The sequence below is a fragment of the Haliotis rubra genome, unplaced genomic scaffold (genome assembly GCF_003918875.1).
Source record: "Haliotis rubra isolate DU_JTF1 unplaced genomic scaffold, ASM391887v1 Scf522, whole genome shotgun sequence".
Lineage (NCBI taxonomy): Eukaryota > Metazoa > Mollusca > Gastropoda > Lepetellida > Haliotidae > Haliotis > Haliotis rubra.
Window position 1 is genome coordinate 51,319 of NW_025767216.1, and position 24,700 is coordinate 76,018.

The window sequence follows — 24,700 nt, forward strand, 5'->3', positions numbered from 1 at the left end:
AACGTACTTTTATTTATTTTTTATTTTTAAACCAACAACTAACCAAGAATACGGATGTAAATAATAGAATACAGTCACAAAACAGACCAGCATGTGATTAAACTTGGATTTTCATTTATTTCAATATGGAAAAAATAGAAAAGGGCAAACTGAAATACTTTTCACTAAATGCATACTAGGATCGAATTCAGCATGAAATTATTCATTTCTTTATAAATATCCTTCACAATCGACGAAGGTACAAATGCCATTTACCAAAGTTTGATATCCACGCAGCTCCTTGAATCACATCACCAGATCTGGCCATCGGGTGTGAAGACGACAAGCGTTGCAATCTGGAGATCTGTCTCTCACATAGGTCTGAGGCTATATAGCTCTTCTTGAATGTACGATAAATACAATAGTTATCAACTCCACACTAAGGCTGTATCAAACATCATGATGACATGAAAGTGTTTGGGGTACCTTGATTTCATACACACGTGCACCTTTATTGACTGGGTTCAAACGAAAGTCTATGGAATTCCTCACGTTCATTGATCGGGTTCAACGAATGTCTATAGTATATCTCACGTTGACAGATTGGGTTCACATGAAAGCCTACAGGACATCTCACGCTAATTGACTGGGTTCACATGAAAATCTATAGGATATCTCACGTTCACTGACTGGGTTCAAATGAAAGCCTGTATGACATCTCACATTCACTGATTGAGTTCTCATGAAAGTCTATAGGAGATCTCACGTTCATTGATTGAGTTCTCATGAAAGTCTATACGATACTAGTATCTCACGTTCACTGACTGGGTTCAAATGAAAGCCTATATGACATCTCACATTCACTGATTGAGTTCTCATGAAAGTCTATAAGAGATCTCACGTTCATTGACTGGGTTCACATTAAAGTCTATAGGGTATATCACATTTATTGAGGTAATCAATATGAAAGAACAACCGACCTTCGCTGATGCTGTTCACGTGAAATTCTTTTGGACATGTAACCTTCACAGTTTGGGTTAAAGCTGCAGGACATGTTCGATCTATGGATGCGTTCCTTGTGTCTTGGGGACTGTAATGTCTCATTTCCCACATAGGACGTAATGGCTATCGTATATAATCCATGTGGATATCATTCAGCGATTTATCATCTATAATTGTATCCTACAAATTGGGTAGAATGTGGTTTGGGTCTTTCATCATTATCCTTGAAACAATACAGCAATCTATGCACAGGACCTATGCCCGCTGTGGTAGAGAAGGGTTGGTTCAGTCATGGGACCAATGTTCTCATAAATGCACACGTCCGGGCACCTGTACCGGGTTGCTTCACGTGACAAACGTCATGAAGGAGTCAACGTACCTGCAAATGTAATTTCCAGTGCTTTAAGAACGTGTTAGTTTTAGATTACAAATATAGTCTTGCAATGTTATTTGTGAGACAATATTGATGTTTGAGAGGTGAGGTGAGGTGAAATTGGGTTTAACGTCGTGCCTGAGAATATTTCGCTCATATGACGACGCGCATGCGTGTGTATGTGTATGTGCGACTGCTTGTACTTGTACTTTTATAGTGCTAGCTCACTGAGATACCATGCCGCAGTGAAGCATGAATACCCCACTCAGACACAGTATACTGACTCCGACCCGACCAGTCCTTGTTGACCCAATAATGCCGAGCGCCAGGCAGGGACCAACAAGTACCATATTTTAACGTCTTTTGGTATGACGCGGTCTGGGATCGAACCCGCGACCTTCCGCTCTCGATGTTTGAGAGACATCACTCGTGAGACATTGTTGTTGTCTGACAGACCGATCCTGATGGCCATACCTGGTTGTGACAGCGCAAGACCGGAAGTTTGCGAGAGACACTACTGGCGACAGCTACGACTCATGTTCTTCTTAAGAGTCGCCACCTTGCCCGGCTTCTCAGAATATGTCGGATGAACAGAGTGGCAAATATTACACCAAGCACCTGTGGATATGACAAATTAACATACAAATGTAATGCATAACATTCACTACTACTACTACTACTACTATTACTACTACTACTACTACTACTACTACTACTACTACTACGACTACTACTACAGTGTAAGGGACGAGCGTGTACAGTTGTCTAAATGCAATAAATCACTTCCTGTCTCTTAATCAAACCAAGGACAGCTGGGCCAAAGGTTCGAAACGTTCGTAGCACCAAGAATTCTTAACTTTGATCGTAGCCCATGGGTTAAAAAATTGGCTTAAGACGTTCGTAGGGCTACGAACGTTTCGAAAATCTAGGTCCTGGTCGAGAGCTCAAATTCGATATTAACCCTGCGCAGTAACAATACCGAGCACGCTGATTTCCGACCACCTTTCCTGGACCATTGTTCTCACTTAAACATAATTTTACAAAGCATAATTATTGTTAACTTACATTTAATGTTGTATCTAATTTCCAATGGGGCCGTTATCTTGCTTTCACTTTTTTCTACTTTCTATGACACAAGGCTTTAACCATAGCTACACAGACTTCAACCCAGGGTAAGAGCCCACGTTGACAGTTCTTCTATTAAGTTGACGCGCCGTGCATATAAATGAAATGTTATGAATTGTCCACAAGCATCATTACACAGACTGTGACTCACTTGAGGTGTGACAAAGGCCAACAGGAGACCACCTATGTATGATTCATTGCCTCGCATCCAGTCCGCCAAGCCCCGCATGCAGCCCTTGGTGTTGATTCTGTGGAGTACTTTGCTCCTCTGAATATCAACAGAAGCATCAGAGTAGGCAAACAACGCTAATGAAGAACGCTAACATCAGAGTGTGTCGCGGACAATCATCTCCGGGGATACTGTTCAGCTCTGGACGTCGTTATAGGGATATCACTTAGCACTTTGACACACGGATAGGCTATTTTAACATTGAATGGGTTCTATTAATACATAATGCCATTTAGAAAGTGGTCAAATGTAAGATCTGTAATATTTGGGTTATTAAACTAGTAATAACGTTTCTGTGACAGAACTTCAAATTTATGCTTCTAGTCAGTAAAATCGTCTGTAAATCTCTTACTTTTGGCGATGTAGCATGCAAGAGGAATAATTCAAGTGTATTAGATTAGAATTTAGACTCACAGGAACAATGGCATTTGGAAGCTTTACATTAGAACTCTATTAATTGATTTAATCGGACTTGTATCCTATTGGATATAAAAATGTTTACATGCTGACTTGCATCTTCTATTTCCGGAAATGGGACAACATTGCTTCACGGACCAAAATATTGAAAACATATTTACCGGTTTGTTTGTAGTATCGAAACCGCACATGACATTGATATAGTCTCCCTGAAAAGAACAGTTTGATATCACCCGTGGCAGTGTAATATCACATGTGGCAGTTAAATATCATATGTGACAGTTCAATATCACATGAGAGGTTCGCAAGATGTTTTATGGTGTGCATAGGAACTAAGACTTATAACAAAGATTAACAACAACCTGTAGGTAGGTTTATATCTTGATTCTAAATATAGACAGTAGTAGGCAGCAAGATGCCTTATAGAAAGGATATGTAAAGATTATGTAGGTACAAACGGACTTTTATCTAGTATAAGATGGTGATGTAAGTTGATTACAGATTCGAATATACAGAATGACGCCTTATGAAAAACAAATCAAGATACCTACGGGCTCGATTATGGAGAATGATGCCTTATCAAAAGGATATGTAAGAAGCTTACAGGCTCGAATACTAGTAAGCCGCTTGATGCCTTATCAAAAGGGTATGTAAGAAGTTTACTGGTTCGAATATGCCGCTTGATGCCTTATCAAAAGGCTGTGTAAGGTATCTACTGGTTCGAATATGCCGCTTGATGCCTTATCAAAATGATATGTAAGGTACCTACTGGCTCGAATATGCCGCTTGATGCCTTATCAAAATTATATGTAAGGTACCTACTGGCTCGAATATGCCGCTTGATGCCTTATCGCTCGAATACTGGCTCGAATTGCCGCTTGATGCCTTATCAAAATGATATGTAAGGTACCTACTGGCTCGAATATGCAGCTTGATGCCTTATCAAAATTATATGTAAGGTACCTACTGGCTCGAATATGCAGCTTGATGCCTTATCAAAATTATATGTAAGGTACCTACTGGCTCGAATATGCCGCCTGATGACTTATCAAAAGGATATGTAAGGTACCTACTGGCTCGAATATGCCGCCAGATGACTTATCAAAAGGCTATGTCAGAAGCTTACGGGCTCGAATATGCAGCATGACACGGGCACAGCACACCTCTCTGTACTGGGGTTGCTGGCGGAGCAGTTGAAGTAGCGGTTGAGCTGCCAGTCCATGTAGCCGATGTTGTTGTGGCTCATGCCGCAGCACTGGAACTGAGTGAGTGAGTAGGTTCATTTAACACGGCGTTAGATGTTAGAGCATTTCAGCTACATCACGGGGTGTGATCATAACGTGAGAAGCAGGTCGTTACTACTGTGGTGTAAACAACGGACATGGATATAGTGCTGACAGACATGCCAAGAAACATCTTTAGGTTGAATCTTGGATTAGAACCCAGAATATAATTATTCTGGCAGGCAGCTGCTCAGAATGGGAGTTACGATCATCTCAGCGCTACGATCGCTTTGAGGAACGGTACCCAGGGCCCCATTTCACAAAGCGATCGTAGCTCTAAGGTGATCGTAACTCCCATACTTTAACATAGACTCACGACAGTCGTAGCGCTACGATCGCTTTGTGAAACGGGTCCCTATGACCCCCCAGCCCAAGTAACTGAACATTGTGACAATCACGTCATGGTTCCCATGGCTGTACGGGTGCGGGATTGACAACCTACGCGCCACACTATGAAGCATGACCCCAAGAAATACTTGTTGTAGAAATATACATTGTTGAAAGGTCGACGCGTGGTTTTGAAAGGCGCCAACATTCGAAAATATTTATTCTCGCACTATTCAAGGAAATGCGTAATTTTACAATACAAATCACATGTTTGACAACAAAACACTGGCTAATTCATTATTTTATGCATTGTTCAAATGTTCTGATCGATGACTGCGGGGTTTATAATACAGTTGGAATAAAATGTACCTCTTTCTGTATCAGATCGATCCATTTCCGTTTCTCTTCGTCGTCATGGTAACGCTTGATGGCGTCCCTCAGTATCATTTCTGGTCCAGACAGGATGGACTCCCTGGCTTCTGGCATGGTGTAGAACACGAACACCAGGATACCGATACCCACCTGGATGACCAGCACGACCACCAGACACACGCGGAACTGGAACAGTGAGTGAGTGAGTGGTTTAATCTCGCTTCTAGCAGATACAACTGTCAACGCATGTACAAGGATGTTCGATATCGATGCAGGTCCAGTTTGAAGCCCACAGGTATGTTGTTGACAAACAGGAACAAACAAGGATTCTTTTTCTACAAACAGCCGATCCGGGCACCTAAGGGTATTCCCTCTACAAATTTCAAACATCTTAAACAGTTTGGGTTAAAACTATGGTGAATGTAATAGTGCGCTTGCAACTTTACACAAAACATAAAGGTTTGCATGAAGCATTTTGGGGATATTTGAACAAGACTACGTCTTTGACGCAGATGCAAATAGATCTAGAGACAGCAATCAAATGGAAACAAATACATGTATGTTGTACAGAGGACTTCCTTAAAGCCTTCCTCTTGAACTTGGAATACCATTTTTACGCATAATACCATTTTCACGTACTTCACGAAAGACGTACATACAAGCATGTTTGAGAAAAAGAGAATGTCTGATAATCTTAATTTCTGATTAGGTGTGTCAGTGGCTTAGTAAGGAAAGAGTCCTTTTCCTACTTGGTCCTTCAATAGTTTCAATAATACTGATCCTCTCGTTTTTCATGCTACAATATATATCAACTACTGCTAGCATAGTTCGTTTACCACAACTGCAGTATGTGCATGTACAGTTGCGAAACTGTGTTGAAAAATGGGGGCTGATATAATGAGTAACGCCAAGTGCCGAGCAATTTAAAGGGGGTGTCATGTAATCATGCTGTTAGTCTACATTACCGGTTAATAAACAGTGTTCATTGTATACACGGTTCCCATTTTGGTAGTGAAGGTAACTGTCAGTTTATTTGGATATCCGGAAATTCGTTTAAGCGTCGAATATTGGAGAAAACGTGTCGCATAAGCGAGGTTCGATTGTACATTGACTGACGACAATGCTCGCAACCATGAAGATATTGTGATGGTGATAATGATAACGATACTAATGTCTAAGGGAGTAGACATATATGGGATTAGCTGGAGTAGATATATATGGGATTAGCTGCAAGAAGTTTCACTGACCAGTTTGTAACAGTGAGAAGTACTCATACAAGGGGTCTCTGACAGGAGGAGACAACGCGTAAGGGAGTAGATATATATGGGATTAGCTGCAAGAAGTTTCACTGACCAGTTTGTAACAGTGAGAAGTACTCATACAAGGGGTCTCTGACAGGAGGAGACAACGCGTAAGGGAGTAGATATATATGGGATTAGCTGCAAGAAGTTTCACTGACCAGTTTGTAACAGTGAGAAGTACTCATACCAGGGGTCTCTGACAGGAGGAGACAACGCGTAAGGGAGTAGACATATATGGGATTAGCTGCAAGAAGTTTCACTGACCAGTTTGTAACAGTGAGAAGTACTCATACAAGGGGTCTCTGACAGGAGGAGACAACACTTTAACCACTGAAAACTTACAATCTTCAACAAGCGTACGTTTTCCCTGAGGGCGCCTAGAAAGCCGAAGAATGCGACGATGAAGATGGTGCAGCCCACGATGCATAGCATGACGGCGGGGTCGAGGAAGAAGTAGCCGCCCCCGGCGAATATCTGCCCCTTGGAGGACAGGATCCAGTATCCGAACGCGAACAGCACCACCCCGGCCACCTGCACAACATGGGAACTCAGTGTCTTGACACAAAGAAGCTCATTTACATAGTTACAAAAGAAATGAATTCACAAGCCAGACAATCCAGTGATCCGTTTTACCACTGCGTTAGTCGCCTCTTTACCAAACAGATACGCTTTTGTAGCAGGGCAGGGCAGGGCAGGGCAGGGCAGGGCAGGGCAGGGCAGGTATGCATATAGTAACACTGCGTTGGTCGCCTCTTTGGACAAGCATGGGTTACTGAAGACCAGTTCTAACCCGGATCTTCAGGGGGATATTTTGTATTCCAAATAATAGACATGAAAACTGAATTTGAACAAGAAAAATACAAAAGTTATGAAAATATTGCTAAGGTGAAAATGCAGCCGAAAATCTGAAACCGTAAGGTCAAAAGGACAACTGTGCTACCGGTATCAAATCCATATCCATCAACCATTTCAAAACATTAAAAGAAAAATCAACCATTGTGTGCTTGTTCTATCTAGCTCCCAATATACAAGGGTGTTCATATCAGAGAGTTACAAAATACGAAACAAGATTAATCATCTCTAACATTGAGAAGTGGTTATTATCAGACTGCATAGATGTTGATGTCGTACAATGGACTGTACTTTTGGCAAAGGTTTCTTATGATTACGTGAAGGGTTTACGTCGCAATAAATTTCGCCCAAAATCATCCCAATTCAACAGACAAAGAAAAACGACGTTCGTCTTATAGATGTTGAACATTACAGTTGAATTCTGGGCCTATTTCAGTTTGATGATTCCGATATACGGCATTATCACTACAAATGAAATTGTTGTGATGAAAATGCATTTTACTCAAATAGAAGCTGATTGTGTTCTCAGAATCAAGTTCAACTAATTGAACGGCAAGGTTAATCAGATGATAACTCATCTATTATCAGACCTCCAGTCGCTTTATTAATTACTGGCAGTTCCCATGAAATAACTATGAGGTTGTCGTTAGAGAGAGAGCGCGGGATATTATCGTCTAGTATTGATTCCTAATCTACATCAACAGAGCAAAGCAGATGCAGTTGACAACACATTAAAATGTCATCTCAATGTTCGTGTGAATTAACAATAACACTAGGAGATAGATTACTAAAATGTATTAGTTATGATGAGAATCCGATATGTTGAGAGTGATGCCTCTGTTTGATATGACAGTTATCCATCTATCACAGATCTCGCTGCTGGATCTATGTGCGGATGCAAGCACTAAGTCATATCAGTATAGACCATTTGAATAAACACATCATTAAGCTGAATGTTGAACTAGAGGCACTTTACATGCCCTCGTTGAGGCCCTCGAAAGGAACTTGGTTAGCGTCAGCTGGAAGGTTTTGCAAGTTTTTCAAAAGCAATTTTCATACAATAACATGAGTTATACCAAGTGACATACATTCGTACATACAGTTTGTCCGCCGTGACATTGCTGGAACATTGCTAAAAGCGGCGTAAAACTAAACTCACTCATCCACTCGTACAGTTTGTCTCATACGCAAAGCTCATATTGAAACCTCAAGAGTAAGTGAGTTTAGTTTTACACCGCTTTCAGCCATATTCCAGTAATATCACGGATGGGGAGGGGGGCACCTGAAATGGGCTTCACACATTTTACCCATGTGGGGAATCGACCCCGGGTCTTCGGCGTGACAAGCGACCGCTTTAACCACTAGGCTACCCCACCACCCCAAAACCTCAAGACCTACACAAGAACTAACCAAAGGAATCTCCATTTACTGATCATATACAAAATGAATTATATTTTCTTCCAGCTTCTAAAAGCCAAGGATGTCTTTTTCTGATGAAGTAAAAATAATAATAAAAATCTGTCAGATGATCAATAAGCTCAAACTTTCATATTTTACAATGTTCGTTTTCGTAAAATTTATAAACTCACCCAGAATAGAAAATTGAAGATAAATATAGAATACTTGAGGAACAGTCCACATAGGTATTCCCTCCGGTAGTTGGCAGGGGTCATCCGTCGTTCTGGTACATACAACTCAGTGCTGGAGTCGTGCTCCTCCTCCCGCTCAGTCCCCTCCTCTCTCAGCGCACTGTACTTCCCTGGAGACATTCCATCATCCCCTTTACTGTCCTGTGTAGCAGACCTGATCACAGAAGGTGCTGCTCCGCCTGGCCCATCAGAGAAGCACGTTTCTTGAACCTCTTCCCGTGGTTGTGAGGGATCGCTTAACTTGAGTCTCACAGAGTTATCTCCCCTTGGGTTGTCTCCCTTTTCGTCGCAACATTGTGGCTGTTCATTAGACTCTCTAAATTCTGCAAGCAGGTTGTCGGTTGATTCTGTCGCACTGGGTTCATGTGGGTGTGCTAACTGTCTGTGTTCTTTCATAGCTTTTGGTCGAGGTAGTCTCCATGGATCATTTTGATGTTTGTCTTTGGAGGAGACCGTTAGAGTCGGCCAACAGTTGGTGTCACCGGTCTTCACAACATGGTCAGCCGACTGAGCCGGGACACTACCTGTGCCATGGTGTGCGTCTTCCTCAGAATCCATGAAAAGGATGTCTTCCTCGTCAGCAATAGGCGCTGAAATAGAATTGTTTAAAAGTTTATAAATAGAGTTGTGTCAATCGTCCAGAGTGCTATAAACAAAGGAAATTAGACCTTTACCCTACTAATTTGTTGTCCTTAGTCTTTCTACTCCGTACTGGTGCTTTTCTACTGAGATGAGTCCGTTTTTGGCTTTCGGTTCAAATTGGCATCGAACCCTACTCACCTTCGACGACTGATGTTGAATGTAAAGCTTCAGAAAGCAAACGGGTACTTATGAAGACCTCCCGTCCAGATTGGAACTATGGTCTTCTTCCCCAACTTTCCAAAAGTGACTGTGAATGTTTTGCCAGTTTTCTTATAGTAACAAGCCGTCGTGACGTCGTTACAAGCCGATGTAGACATGCAAGCATGTCTGGGCATGGCGTATACACCTGCCGTTGTTATAGATCCAGGGGTGGAAATAACCCATTGCCCGACGCCCGAGTCCAGTGTTTTTTTCTGTCGGGCAAGCAGATTTGTATATCACACTGTACCCGTGTCCAGTTGATATTCCAATGTAAATTATGTTGTTTATTTAAAATATCAAAAAGAAAACGGCCGGTATAGTGGAAAAATTATCAGGGCAAGTGATTTTACATGTGCCACTGTACCGGAGTACACTAGCAATTTTAAAGTTATTTCCACCCCTGAGATCGATGTATTCCTACTGCTAAAACGCTAAATTTGCTTGTAATCATCGAAGGTGTAGGGTTACCATGGTAATAGATATTCTATATTTTTCTCCGTAAATATCCGTAAGGTACCATATTTCTCTATAGTTTTTAACGTATTTTGTTTGCTCATTTTGAAGACATTTAGGTTAAAACTACGAAATATTTTGTCGATGTTCCCTTATACGTTGTAAGAATAAAAGCATGATTTGATTACACAATGCCATTTAGAAAGTGGTCAAATGTAACATATGTTATATTTCGGATAACACTTTGTTAGTAAATTACAGATTCTAGTACTTGTTGACACTTCAGCTGTGACAACACAATCATTTGTGAAAGCTTTTAGTGCGTGAGTTTAGTTTTACGCCGCTTTTAGCAATATTCCAGCAATATCACGGCGGGGGGACATCAGAAATGGGCTTCACACATTGTATTCATGTGGGGAATCGAACCCGGGTCTTCGGCGTGACGAGCGAACGCTTTAACCACTGGGCTAGCTCACCGCCCTCAGTGACATGAGTGAGTGTGCGCTCGTGCCCCAATTACGTAGATCTCTGCTCACAAGTGGGGAATCATGTGGGGAATCGAACCCGAGTCTTCAGCGTGACGAGTGAACGCTTTACCCACTAGGCTACACCACCGCCCCTAAAGCTTTCAGTAAATCTATAGTGGCGATTGACCATATTTACCGATCAGCTGATCACGCCTCATTTCACAAGTTATGTTTACATGTCAGACTACTCCAGTTTGATTGCCACACATCACATCGTCAAGTGTCAACATAGTGTCAATATCACTCGACCATGAAATCATACTCCATTACAACAGCGCCCATTTCAAACACAGATGATAGACGATCCCACAAATAACACGTTTCCATCACCTTGCCATGATGTCAATACGACTTGAGCTTTTTACGACAGAGAAGGTGTATAAATGTATATCTCATGGGTGACTTGCATGATATTGACAACACAATGTAAATAGACATCATTCAATATATCGACATTCTATTGTGAGTCTGATTGGTTAATCGATATATAACGTGCGGTTGAATGCCTCACGCTGATCCAATAATAGGTGTGAATTAGGCATTTTCATTCCTGTGGGATATAAATGATATCCAATATACTTGTTATCAATCTACGAATATCTGGTATCATGTTGCAAAAATGCTTCAGGCTCCAATTGTAATCGAGGCTTTCTTGTTTCCACTGCTTTGGTTGGCATTTTTTTTAAGCTCTTGCAAAATTGATACTGCAACATATCATAAGATAAATGTTTATTTGATAGTTCAGGCGTCTTTCTGTGACCGATGTCTTTTCTTTCGGTATTTGATTTGTATCAAGAGAAAGTTGATTCAGAGGCGAAAACTAATTGTAATATCGATACTCGGTCGTTTCGATCGCATGGTTGTGATAAATACAGCAAGCTCTGAGGTAGCACAGCGCCGGTTTTGCGTCACGGATATTTGATATGTAATTGACAGTGACGTCATTCAATATTGATAAAAAATCGTCGCTTGGCAACAATAGAGTAACTAACATTAAAGGCGGATGGGTTTTTTTCAGGTTTAATAATGATATACGTGGTATCTTTGATCAAATTGATTTTCGAAAATAAAAATATAACCAGGTATGGATTACCTGTCTGATGACGTAGCGCCCAGAGTCACTAACGTGCAGAAATACAGTAAATACTGGAATATATACTGAGGGAAACAAATAAGGGACCACATGAAAGTACAAGTGATACAAAGCTTGTGAAGAAACCTGGAAACAAATATAGGAACACTTGTACTTTCATGTGATCCCTTACTTTTTTCCCTCAGTATATGTTCAGATAGCGGGAAAGAAGGGGTTGGGGGTGGGGGTGTTCATTACTGATCATGAGTGAGTGAGTGAATATTGCATAACGCCGCATCAGGAATGATGCAGCTATTCGCGGCGAGATCACGGGTGAATGGGGATCGGTTTGGATTTTCGAAATGTACACTGTGATGAAAATAAAATATGCCTGCATTTTTCATGGTGGCAATGAACGACATGTTTTTCTGAAGATTATGTAGTTGATATAGTTATCGTCGTTGTGTTTCGGATCTTTTGTTTGCAGTGTTCTGAGACTGCGTTAAGATTATTAATTACTTGACGTCTGTGAAGTTTTTCGTCCAAATTCCAATTCCGTGGTGCATAAATTGTCAGTCTGTTTCAGATGCAAGTGTACATATCACAATGTGTCGAGAGGGCTTATTTAAGTTGGATAACTTGTGCCCAATCCGTTTCTTAATTGAATAAAATATGTTTCAATCAATCAATCAACATTGTGTCAGCAGACTGATTGAATGGTTGATTGAAACATACCTCACTAAAAATGTTTATCTCTCTTAAGTAATCTTTGTTAGTATATTTTCATTTCATACGTACATTGTAATGCATATGCCTTTCTGCATTTGCCATGAACACTATTTCTACCTTAAACACATAATTTTGGGATATTAAACCTTTAGAAATCGATATGGATATGTTGAAGAAACACAGATGTTTATATTCGCATCCTCGAACCAGAAATCCCACCACAAAATTTACTCACCCGTTCGCAATGCAGTATACAGTCTGATGCTTCACAAGTACAGTCGTTCTACATGCAAGGAAACATTGAACCTGTTCCAGTGGCCTGGTTATTGCCTCCGTGGTGTATTCTACCATAACACTGAAAAATGCTTGATTCTGATTGGTCAAAATAAGATTATAATTTGGTATCTAATTGCATTCGATTCCGAAATATCAAAATGCCTTTTCACAGAAAAACTTGAACCATGAAAACATCGATCTGTTGAGTGACAACACATCGATGCATAGATCTTTGCTGCTGATAAGCCGTTAGAATTGTGTGCGTTCGATGTCAGGATACTATCAGATCTCTCCGTCACTCAGTGGTATACGTGGAAGGTTCCAGCGCCTGATGTCAAAGATGTCATTCTCTGGCACTTTACATGTATACACAAGGACTGTTTGGATTCAGTTTAATGTTTCTAGCGGAGTATGCATGATACAATAACGGCACGGGATGTCAGTGGGCGGGCAAAATAGAACCGGCATACCTCCGTACAAGCAGCCACATACACGTTCATGTCGCGATGTAAGTGCAATAATTTTGGACGCTTACTGGTGTAAGTTTGAATGCTATGTTGGAGAACCGGTAGACATAACTGTTCGTCAGAGGCCGCTTTAACATTATTCCAGCAATATTACGGCGGGGGACACCAGAAATGGGCTTCACACATTGTATTCATGTGGGGAATCGAACCCGGGTCTTCGGCGTGACGTGCGAACGCTTTAATCACCAGGCTACCTCACTGCCGTCAGTGACATGAGTGAGCGTGCGCTCGTGCCCCAATTACGTAGATCGCTGCTCAAAAGTCTATCCAAAGGTTTGCATGGGTCACGCCTAATTACAGGACGTCGTGATGAACCTGGCCTCTTACTGGCTGTGGCAAACAAACTTCCCTTATTTACAGTGTACACTCACTTTAATGACCTGATACAGCTGACTGCACACCAACACCCAACCATCTGGTTCATTTCCCAGGAACGCGACTTTCTATCGGGTGTAGCGACACTGTACACTGATGGCAGTCTGGCACTAGTGAGCTACAAGCTGGCTCACGACACAACGTTAACAGAGACGGCAGCGGCTATTACGTACAAATATGTTATATTATACAACACAAATCAATATTCAGGCATTGTCAAGTATCATCAAGCATGACAGTGCTGGTCAATACAGTACAGTATGTAAAATAAACGCATGAAACATAACCACTGATAAATCACCAACATCACGGTTTATGAACATTACTGTATAAGTTCTATTATACAACATCACCAACATCACGGTTTAATAACATTGCGGGCGAGTGTTACTGTATATGTTCAATTGTACCAAATCAGATTCAAATAACGTAGAAACAACGCTAATGATAAAAGTTATCAAGCAATAATATCACCACTACAAGTTATGCGTCCACATGGCGCAATCTGTTAATGTAATATTTGTTTATCGGGGAACAATATGGACACATTTAGTCATCAAGATTGTAGCGCCATGTCAGTCTGACATGGGAGATAAGGCGCATCACGGTGTGGAATTAGGTCTGCTTTCAATCGTCCAATGAATCCAATAAAGTATAGTTCTCATTATCATGACCACAAGGCCACTTTAGTATAAACAAATATCTTCTTAAAACGTGCTACAAAACATCAATACTAATACATTATTTGAAAAAGAAATCAGGTGTATTATTTTACTGAGAAAGTCTTTGAATAACATTTCGATTTGTTAGATGGTTTGTTGTGTAACGCCGCACTCAGCAATATTCCAGCTATATGGCGGCGGTCTGTAAATAATCGAGTCTGGACCAGACAGTCCAGTGATCAACAGCATGAACATCAATCTACACAATTGGAATACGATACATGTGTCAAAACCAAGTCAGCGAGTCTGACCATCCGATCCAGTGAGTCGCCTTGAATGACATTTAGAAGTGATGCACATAAAAGGTGAGAATTTATGGATGTTAATTTCTTTATTAGAAACGACGTTTCGGAGTATATTCTGATTCATTCACGTGATAAAGAAGTGAGAATATACTCCGAAACGTTGTGTTCCTCATAATAAAGAAGTTGACATGAACAAATTCACACCTTTATTTTCTTCTTCTTGTTAAATCTCAAGTGAGTGAACTGTTTTAGTCTCCTTTGGCATAAGTCCAACATATCAAGCATTATATGAACGATAACACGGTAAGTAAGCATGAATTTACATCCGGTTGCTATTTACGAGAACGCGTTGTGCAATTACAGGCTAAATACTGACATGTTGGCCCGAACACGCATTGTAGGAAAGGTCGAAATATGATAATATGTCATTAAGTCCACTTTTGCAGCCGTTTGTTATAACAACTATATATATAATACAAGTTATGTGTCCACATGTTGCAATTTATTAGAGCAATATTTGCTTTTACATGGACATTTTTGGACAATACAATCATCAAGATTTTTACTCAATGTCAGACAAGGTAGAAAAGGCGAATGGTCATATTCTATTTGACTAGTTTTGCTTTTAACATGTTGGGATATTAGGAAATAAATGAAAATGAGATTAGAGACTCCTTCCGTACCAATCACCACAAAAATACGTCCTCTTACACACAAAAACACTTACATTTCTCAATTCGAACAAACTCTGCAAGTGGTTGTGATTTCTGAAGGACTGTTGTAGATTGTTGAGTTACAAGTTTCTGTTTAGCATCACCGTACATTCTCATGCTTAATCCAGTATATTTAAGAATACCTTTTATTTCATGTTTTTCGTCATGACGGGGTAATTACCGTGACAGCTATATTATTAAATGACGATGAAATCTGGAGTCCTGGTACATGTATACTGAACTGCAAAAGAAACGTCACATTTCAAAATCAAATGCCAAATTTTCTTACAAGGTGGCGTTTATATTATGACTGTACCGTTTTGCTAACATGCTTTTGAATCCAAATTGACAGTTATTACCAACATCAGTGTGTTTTCTGATGATAAAGCATATCGACCAAACGCACCTAAAAGGCAGACGTGGTAAAAGGTTCCGTATGACATTCATGAAAATGAAAATGCACGTGCATATCGTGACAACCCTACCAATGACAGCGAGTCCCAAACTCGTCTGAAATCATTTTTGTTTTGACGCAATCGCCATGCCACGACTTACGAGAGTCATAAGACCCCATGTTGTACAACATTTTGGACGTCACGGAAATCACATCTTCAAGCAAGCAGGACAACACTCGTGCCCACACTGCCAGGGTAACATTGAACTTCCTGAGGCAACATGGCATCCAAACACTACAATGGCCTTCACTCAGTCCTTATTTTAGTCCAATAAAAACACCTTTGGGGCGAGATTCAAAGAAGATTGAATGACCTCCAGCCAAGGCCGACAACTGTGGGTGGATTCGATCAGTCATTTCGCAGAGTATGGACCCAAATGCCTATATGGCCTTCATCAACCGGCTTATTCATTCCAAGTACAGACGATGCAACACCGAATATATGTTAACCATAATTGTTTAGTTTGAACTCAATCCTCCGTTTTAATTGCTAATTAGAGCGAATTGAAGTGTACGCTTTAAGAAACCTCTATCGGTGTGACGTTTTCTTTTGCGGTTCAGTATATAATTGTAGTAACAAAAGCATTCAACTTTGACCTTCTATATGGTGATTATCGTCCTTATTACTATGTCTGCCCAACAATTATTACAAAAAATGTCGTCGCAGCTTACGCCTATGCAACAATACTGACGACTAATATGCAAATGACACATGAAGTCATTATTCTGGTGTAAATTCATTCGTCTCAAGACCTCAATGAGTGAACGTTTTGACACTGCTTTCAGGATTATTGAGTATGCCACCAAGGGAACTCAACCCTACCATGACGAATGCACGAGGTTCAGAGACCTGGTGTTAAAGTTGGAGGCGGGCCATCGGTTTGACTCAGGGCACAACTCCATCACCATTGAAATCTTAATTTCCATCGTGACATTTTTCAAATTTTAAATGATCATGACGACGGGGACGACGACGACGACGACGACGACGACGACGATGATGATGATGATAAAAAAGTAATGACAGGTCTCAAATGACACTGATTATATTATAAGTACATTTGTCGTATAACGGCAAAAACAGTCAAAACTTTCTGATTTTGAAATTTGCTGCTAAAAATGTGCTTAGACATATACAGATTTTATCTAATGCACCCATTGTGATTTGATTAATAAACTTAATCCTGCTGTAGAAAGACCTGTATGTTTTAAACCAAGCGGAAAATTGAAATAGTTTACTCGTCGACGATTTAAGTGATAGTCTATATTTGAGAAAAATAATTTGACAACAGTTACCTACCTTGAAGGCTTGACATATTAAAGTGCACTGAATTTGCCCATATAATTCCGTATTGGCTATTTTTGAATCACGTTATGAAAAGCTACACAATGTCCTACTGGTCACAGACGAAACCAAAGCTTCCACTAAACACTGTGCTCCATTACAAGCGAACAAATATTGACAGTTCTGCCACGAACGAGGTCATTCTCGTTATTAAGCAAATTCCGTTTCGTGCAAAAATATCCAAATTATTTGCAATATTACTTTATGTTGGTCATTAACACCGACTTTCATTGATTTATTTTTTATATTGTAACAAATGATTTCTTTGAAATACATAATACATAAATGCGCGTTATAACGGTTTCGGTGATAAGGGGAGGCTACCGTGCACGGTCCCATGCCAACGAAAACTAATTTAATCCAACGCAGAGCATTGCAATCTGACTGTTATTTGCTGCAAACATTTGTAGGCGACTGTTATAGATTTGAGTGGACATTATCATGATTATTAAGAGAAATTGACAGAGAGATCCGCCCGAAACTGATTCGGGTTGGCAAGTGAAACAGTGGTGATATGATAACCCGATAACCCAGGGGATAGCTGTTGATATCTGCACGCGACATTTGGTGCCAGCGTTACTATCGATCTCGTTTGGTCACACAAATAAAATATATGATGTTGATGTCGCTTGATTTTAAAAGATAAAGATCTAAATACAAAACAAAACCTATAGCTTAGGTTTTTAAAAGAAAACATATTTAGAATTATAGACAATAAAGCAAGTAGCGAAACATTTGTTTAAATCGGTTTACGGATTAACGGGTAGTTTCTTGGGTGGTCCCTTAAGTCACTCTTTTTAGTGTAGTGGTTGTGAGTTCTAAATGACATTATTTCGATTATTTTTATCGAACCTGATGCAATTGCTTTTTTGCTCTGGACCTTTTGGTTTCGGAGATGAAGTCAGCACTGAACAAGAAAAAAACAGAACTATTGTATTTAATTTTACTAAAATAATACTGTCCCTATATAAGGTTATCCTAGTGGTGTTTTACAGGATTGTATACAGCCTGTATAGCTTAGAGGCTGAAGTGTACGCTCGTCCCGCCGAAAGACCCGAATTCGATTCCACACATGAGTACACAGTGTGAGGCCCATTTCTTGTGTCCTCCGCCGTGATATTACTGGAATATTGTTAAAAAACGTCGTAAAATTAAACTCAGTCACTCAAGAAATAGTCGACGACACATGCCATTCAAGCGAGTCCAAGAACAACCAGTGAATGGTACCTATCGTTTACAGCAGTAAGCGGACACTAGCAAATTAAGCCGGCTGAGGACACACGAAACCAAACCCAGTTGTTGACACCTTATGTTTCAGGCAGTCAGTGACACCTTCCGATCAAGCCAGTAGCCTAATATAAGCTGCGGGTCAAGCCAGCCGGATACAGGCTAGCTATTCTCGAAACTTCTAAGTCCTACGAACTTCTTAAGCCCATTCTTAACACATTGGCTACGATCAAAGTAAAGAATTCTTAGGGCTACGAACGTTTCGAGAATAAGGCCCCTGACCCGTGAGGATCCGCGTTAGAAATTGTCTTCAGTAACCCATGCTTGTCGTAAGGGGCGACTAGCGGGATCAGGTAGTCAGGCTCGCTGCACATGATGCTGATCACTGGATTGTCTGGTCCAGACTCGAATATTTATACACCGCCGCCATATAGCTGGAATATTGCTGAGTGCGGAGTTAAACAACAAACCAACCAGCCAGCAAAGCCAGCCGGTTACACCTACCGGCCATCCGGACAGCATCGAAGCGACACCTGCCCCTAACTATAGCTTGTCGATAAAACCTGACAGTTGTTTTATCACCCATTTGCAATTCATACAAGTCATGAGGTACATGGTTCAGGGCTAGCGCTCTGGAAGTACTCGAATCTCGAAAAACCAGTGTTTGACATCATGAGCAACGATCCACGCCGTCCAACGTCACATCGCATGTTACGAAAAACTTGGACTGAAGGGGAGCAGTTGTTGGGGAATCCCAATAGGTTCCGGGTACGCGGGTTCTGACAAGTCACATAGCGATCTTCTAGGAGGTTCTTGGAATGGGGCCGGGATCCGGAGTGAAGAAGACGCGGGTTCCAAAATTGGTCTCTTCTCACTGCTAGCAATGGGGACCCATTCTTCAGCAAACCATTCTTCACGTTAGAGGCGACCAACGGTATCAGGTGGTCAAGTTACTGGACTTTGTTGATGCATGTCTCATTACATCTACGAAGGTTGATGCTCATTGTGACAATCACTGGATTGTCCGGTCTCTCTTGGTTATTTACAGACCACTATCAGAGTGCTGGCATGCAGCTTGGTGCGGTGTCAAACAAATAAACACAGTCACACAAGAAGTGAGTGAGTGAGTGAGTGAGTTGAGTTTTACGCCGCAGCCAGCAATATTCCAGCTATATGGCGGCGGTCTGTAAAGAATAGAGTCTGGACCAGACAATCCAGTGATCAACAGCATGAGCATCGATCTGCGCAATTGGGAACCGATGACATGTGTCAACCAAGTCAGCGAGCCTGACCACCCGATCCCGTTAGTCGCCTCTTACAAGCATGGGATACTGAAGATTCATTCTAACCCGGGCCCTCACGGGTCGACACACAAGAAACATGCAAAACATACCTAACATCCACAAACCAGACGTAAATAGGTTGTGGCAAGACCACAAAACAAAACCAGACCCCTCCTACTGACAGCCACGCAACTCGCCAAGCTGGTGCCCTTGCTAAATATCGCCTGATAACGACAATATATTACAGATTCAGACATCTGAAATTGATTTCTCGATAACATCCACGTAATAAACTAGCAAGCATATTTACCAGGACTTTGTTTCTGCAGGAAGTCAGGGAAACGAGTTCCGGGACTGACAATAAATTATTTATACAACTTACACATGCCACGGGTACTTTAGCATTATTTGAGTTGAAACCGAATCGACTTTCATAACTGACGGACCACTATGAGATAGTGGCTAGAACGCTACCCGAGCATACCTGGGTGTTGTTGTACAAAACAACGTTAGCGCTAAGACTACCTTTGTCTCTGCTAAAGTATGGGAGTTTCGGTCACGTCAGCGCAAAGATCGCTTTGTAACGCGGCACCCTGGTCGCGTCACCCGGAAAGGCGTTCGAAGACTGTACTTGTTACCCTGCATGGCTCTCGACATTATGGGGGTCGGCCTGGAGTCAATCACAAATTGCTGTGTCTGTGCGGGTATCACGTTAACACTGCAAGAGGGTATATTAACTGGTAAGTCTTAACACTGGCAGTAGTGGTGAACGAAGATACGAATTTAATCATCTGATCTGACCATCCATTTGGCATTGGTTGCTAAGGACATGGGTACAAATTAAAGTAACATTGGCGCTGCGATTTTCCGAAGTCTGTGTTAAGGTATCGGTGTTACGGTCACCTTAGTGCTCTGACCGCCGTACGTCAATGTTAAGGTATCGGTGTTACGGTCACCTTAGTGCTCTGACTGCCGTACGTCAATGTTAAGGTATCGGTGTTACGGTCACCTTAGTGCTCTGACTGCCGTACGTCAATGTTAAGGTATCGGTGTTACGGTCACCTTAGTGCTCTGACTGCCGTACGTCAATGTTAAGGTATCGGTGTTACGATCACCTTAATTAGTGCTGTGACTGTCGTAAGTCTCTATTAACTTACGACAGTCTCTGCTAAGAGAGGAACAGCCAGGTGTACGCGGAGCACGTGCGCATGTGCCGACAAAGTTATTGAATCATTTTCCTGTGCCGTCTCCATCCTTTCTCGCACACCGGCTGTTCCTCTCTTTGCACCCTCCCTCGTAACAAATAGTGAACTGTGTCAAAATTTTACACACTCCGGCGCAGTGATGACTTAGCATAACATCACTGCCACAGGCGAATTTGCATATCACGTGACCGGACTTTTCTCTTGTTTGTATACAAACGCGCATATTCATAATAAGAAGAGACTGACCTTACGCAAGCTTTTCGGCGCGCTCTTCAGAATGTTTTACATTGTTACATATATATTCTTCCACAACTGCGACAGTAAGGTTTATGACAGTACATATTTAGATATCAAATTGGCTACATCGTTTGCTCTCCGTCGGCTTCGATGACAGCACGTGGAGCCGTACAACCTATGTAAACAAAGGATCGTTACGCAAATCGAAATAGTATAATGTTTTTACGATATTTTCTCAGTGAAACTAAACCATTCTATCAAAGATGTCTAATTAGATGTGTAGACTCGTCAAAATAAAAGAGTTAAGAAATATGTACATTATATTGAATGATCGGTGCAAGATGTGACGAATCGTCACATCTTTCTGGCCTGTGGCAGAGGTACTATGCTGGCTGGCCGCATGGAACTCTGGGTAGGAGAGTGAAAATTTTAATGATAGTTTGTTAAACAACTTTTTTTATTTTTAAGACATAAATTCTGCACAAAAAAACACACAGTTGGTCTGATGTTTTGATTATGATCAGTGTTTCATTGAGTATTATATGTTTATTAGTTTTCGAATTAGATTGCAATTTATCGGTCCGATTTTGAGCCAAACGGACTATACAAGTGAACGTTTAACAAAGCTATAGCAAACCCAATCTGATGCTAATAGTATCTAAATAGGCTCATCATAGACCGGAAGTTCTAAACTGCCTCGTCAAAATGCAGGAAGTGAGGGTAATTAGCGTCAGACTTATGTCTATTCGTGAATGTGTCAGATGGCCTTCCACTCCAGGAAGAGAGATCGTGGTCGAGTCCAGAGAGATATATATTGTTATAAAGGGTGGTTTGCCTTGGCAGTCTTTTGAGCATCACTGTCTCACAGTGTTTGAATGCAGCGGTCAGTAGTATACCTATAAAAGTTCAACTATCTCTGTCACTGTGATACAATGACGGAATGAATGTTGTCCAACGCCCCTTTGGCTCGGGAAGATCCGGGTTAGAATTTGTCTTCAGCAAACCATGCCTGTCGTAAGAGGCGACAAAACGGGATCGGGTGGTCAGGCTCGCCGACTTGTCTGGTCCAATTCCAGTTCCAAGACCAATTCTAACCCAGATCTTCACGGGTCCATACAGCTGGAATATTGTTGTTCAACAACAAACTACACAAGGCACCTTTGAACTGTACTTCTGTTTATCGCAAGGCATTCCCGAAGTGAACGTCAGAAACTTGTGCCGAGATGGGATAGGCCGTGTTGAACGTCACTTTGAACAGCATATCAGTTCAGAGTGTCAACCCCATGCGGAAGAGATTTAATGGCAAATGCGGGATCCTTTCCGGGAATCAGTCTCTGACACGTTATCTGGTGTTCCTGTGGATGTTGCATTGATGTGCGACCTCACCAGAATCAAGTATGAAGGTTCGGACATAGTCTCTGATACGTGGCATGGTGATTTCGCATCAATACGATTAAAAATAGGGTTCTTTCTGAACACAACATTTCGTCTTTAGATGTTTGAGAAGGGCCTCTCAGTACACACACGTTACGCTTTGTTTTTGGAAAGATATTCACTGTTGGAAGCGTTCTTTGAGCGATGGCCTTGTTTTCAAATGTGTTGATTTTCAGCACCTGTTATACCCAAGACAATTGTAAAATACTTCCATATGAGCATACGCACAAACCTTAAAGCAGTGTATGAAATCAGGCCCGCACGGTCTAGATTTCTGACGGACGGTCTAAATTTAAAGCTAGCCAGCCCGATGGTCTGGTAATTTTTTTAGATGTTCCATACATCTGAGTAAATTCACCATATTTGGTCTGGTTAAATCCATTTTGGGCTGACAACATTTTGAAGTTACCAGCCCTGATGTCTGGCTGATTTTACGGCTTATTTCATACACTGCTTAAAGAAGTATGCAAATTCTGATTTATCAGCCGCCATATGCGTATAAATATAAACATTCAAAACAAATATGTTTGCTATAGAAAACAAAGGCAAAGTATATCTTTCAACTATTTATTTTTCCCCAATTTTTGTACTCACACACACACCGGTAGTACTTGATGAACTGTGGTTGTAGTTAGGACAAGTATCTTGCAGCATCATTTACACCTGTCTGACTACGTCACAATGACAGCACATAGCACTTTTCATATACAAAAATATCCAAGCAAGCCCTCTTATACCTCTCAATCCTTTCACTCCCAATGGCGTCTGGGACATGTCATCAATAATTGGTTGTGGAGGGAACATTTCATTTTTCATCCTCAGTACGTCACTCCCAAAACTGAAACCTAAGATTGTTTTTCAAATGCACTCAAACTGCTAATCCACAAATTACAAAGCAAAACTTGGTACACATAACTATTATAATTTAACGATAAAATACACCCTAAAGTCCAAAGTGAATAATTTTTCATGACCATTTTCATAACATGAATCTCTTCAAAGGCATAACTCAATGGCAGTTCAAGAAAAGGCTGTATGATTACGCACCCTCATTTCTCAGACACCACACGTTAACTGCATACACTTGGCCAGTCAATGTGTACCCTCAACCCTTTCATTTTTCAAAAGCCTTTCCATGTCTCTGGCACTATGTTATTAATGACAGGTCCCAAATTACAAAGGGCATTATTCAGGCTCCCTTTGTATAGAGATAGCACTCAAACAGCAACAAAGGCTGACCACCACCTGTTGGTCGGTCAACATCTCGTGAAAACTGTCTCATCCCACAAACTTTGCTTCAGCTGTACAATTGTCATGTATGTACACGAAATACTGATCTGTTGATAATATTACTATCCTAGAAATGTGATGATGAAATCAAATGTGATAGAAAGGTAAATTACGAAAACGCAAACGTGTTTCAGTTAATTTTTGGCCCAGTCCATTCTGTTAACAGGGATATTAAACTAAATGGCATATTGTGAACATGAACTAGCAGTGTCCCCTCTGCGAGAATGAACTAATCTGATTCTGCCCATGCATCTTAGAGGAGTGAGTCAGTTTAGTTTTACATCGCTTTTAGCAATATTCCAGCAATATCACGGGGGGGGGGGAGAGAGAGAGAGAAAGGGACCCCACAAGAATGGGCTTCACACATTGTACCCAGCATCTTTGAGGAAACTATGGCAGCTTCACTAAAGACTCTTCTGAAGTGTAATATCACAAAATATATTCTTTCTTTACACAAGTCATTACTTATATACCTACCCAGAAATGCTTTCCAAACTACAATCCTGTGAAAATGTTGGGCAAAACACACAAACCTGGCACTGAACACAAATTACACACGCCCTTCTTGATAAACATCGTTTGATTTTGATATCAAGTTCATTTTCATTAGTTTATTCCCTACCTTTGACTTATATACCAATAATAAAGGTCTTTGGCTTTTGTCAAAATGCAATTTACCAACAACAAAGAGAAAACCAGCCTTTCTTTACAGACAAGGGAGAGGACACACTTGTCTTTGCAACTTAAGGAATTGGTTTTCAGGAATGCACCATAACATAAGCAAATCTTAGCAATCATCAATACAAAATATTTCGCTTCTAAACACTTTTCAAA

The 24,700-nt window shown here is 41.0% G+C and overlaps 1 protein-coding gene across 1 annotated transcript; it reads right to left on the reverse strand.

Moving 5' to 3' along the window:
- Positions 1-792: 792 nt before the first annotated feature.
- LOC124252748 (tetraspanin-33-like) lies at positions 793-17,277 on the reverse strand. The gene is made up of 9 exons (XM_046686400.1): positions 17,146-17,277; positions 8,850-9,499; positions 6,751-6,939; positions 5,105-5,293; positions 4,252-4,386; positions 3,287-3,334; positions 2,631-2,747; positions 1,829-1,972; positions 793-1,360 (listed from the first exon to the last, which is right to left on the reverse strand). Exons 1-8 carry the CDS (start codon positions 17,159-17,161, stop codon positions 1,889-1,891), a joined length of 1,428 nt encoding a protein of 475 aa, XP_046542356.1. The 5' UTR covers positions 17,162-17,277; the 3' UTR covers positions 793-1,360; positions 1,829-1,888.
- Between the last annotated feature and the right edge of the window lie 7,423 nt (positions 17,278-24,700).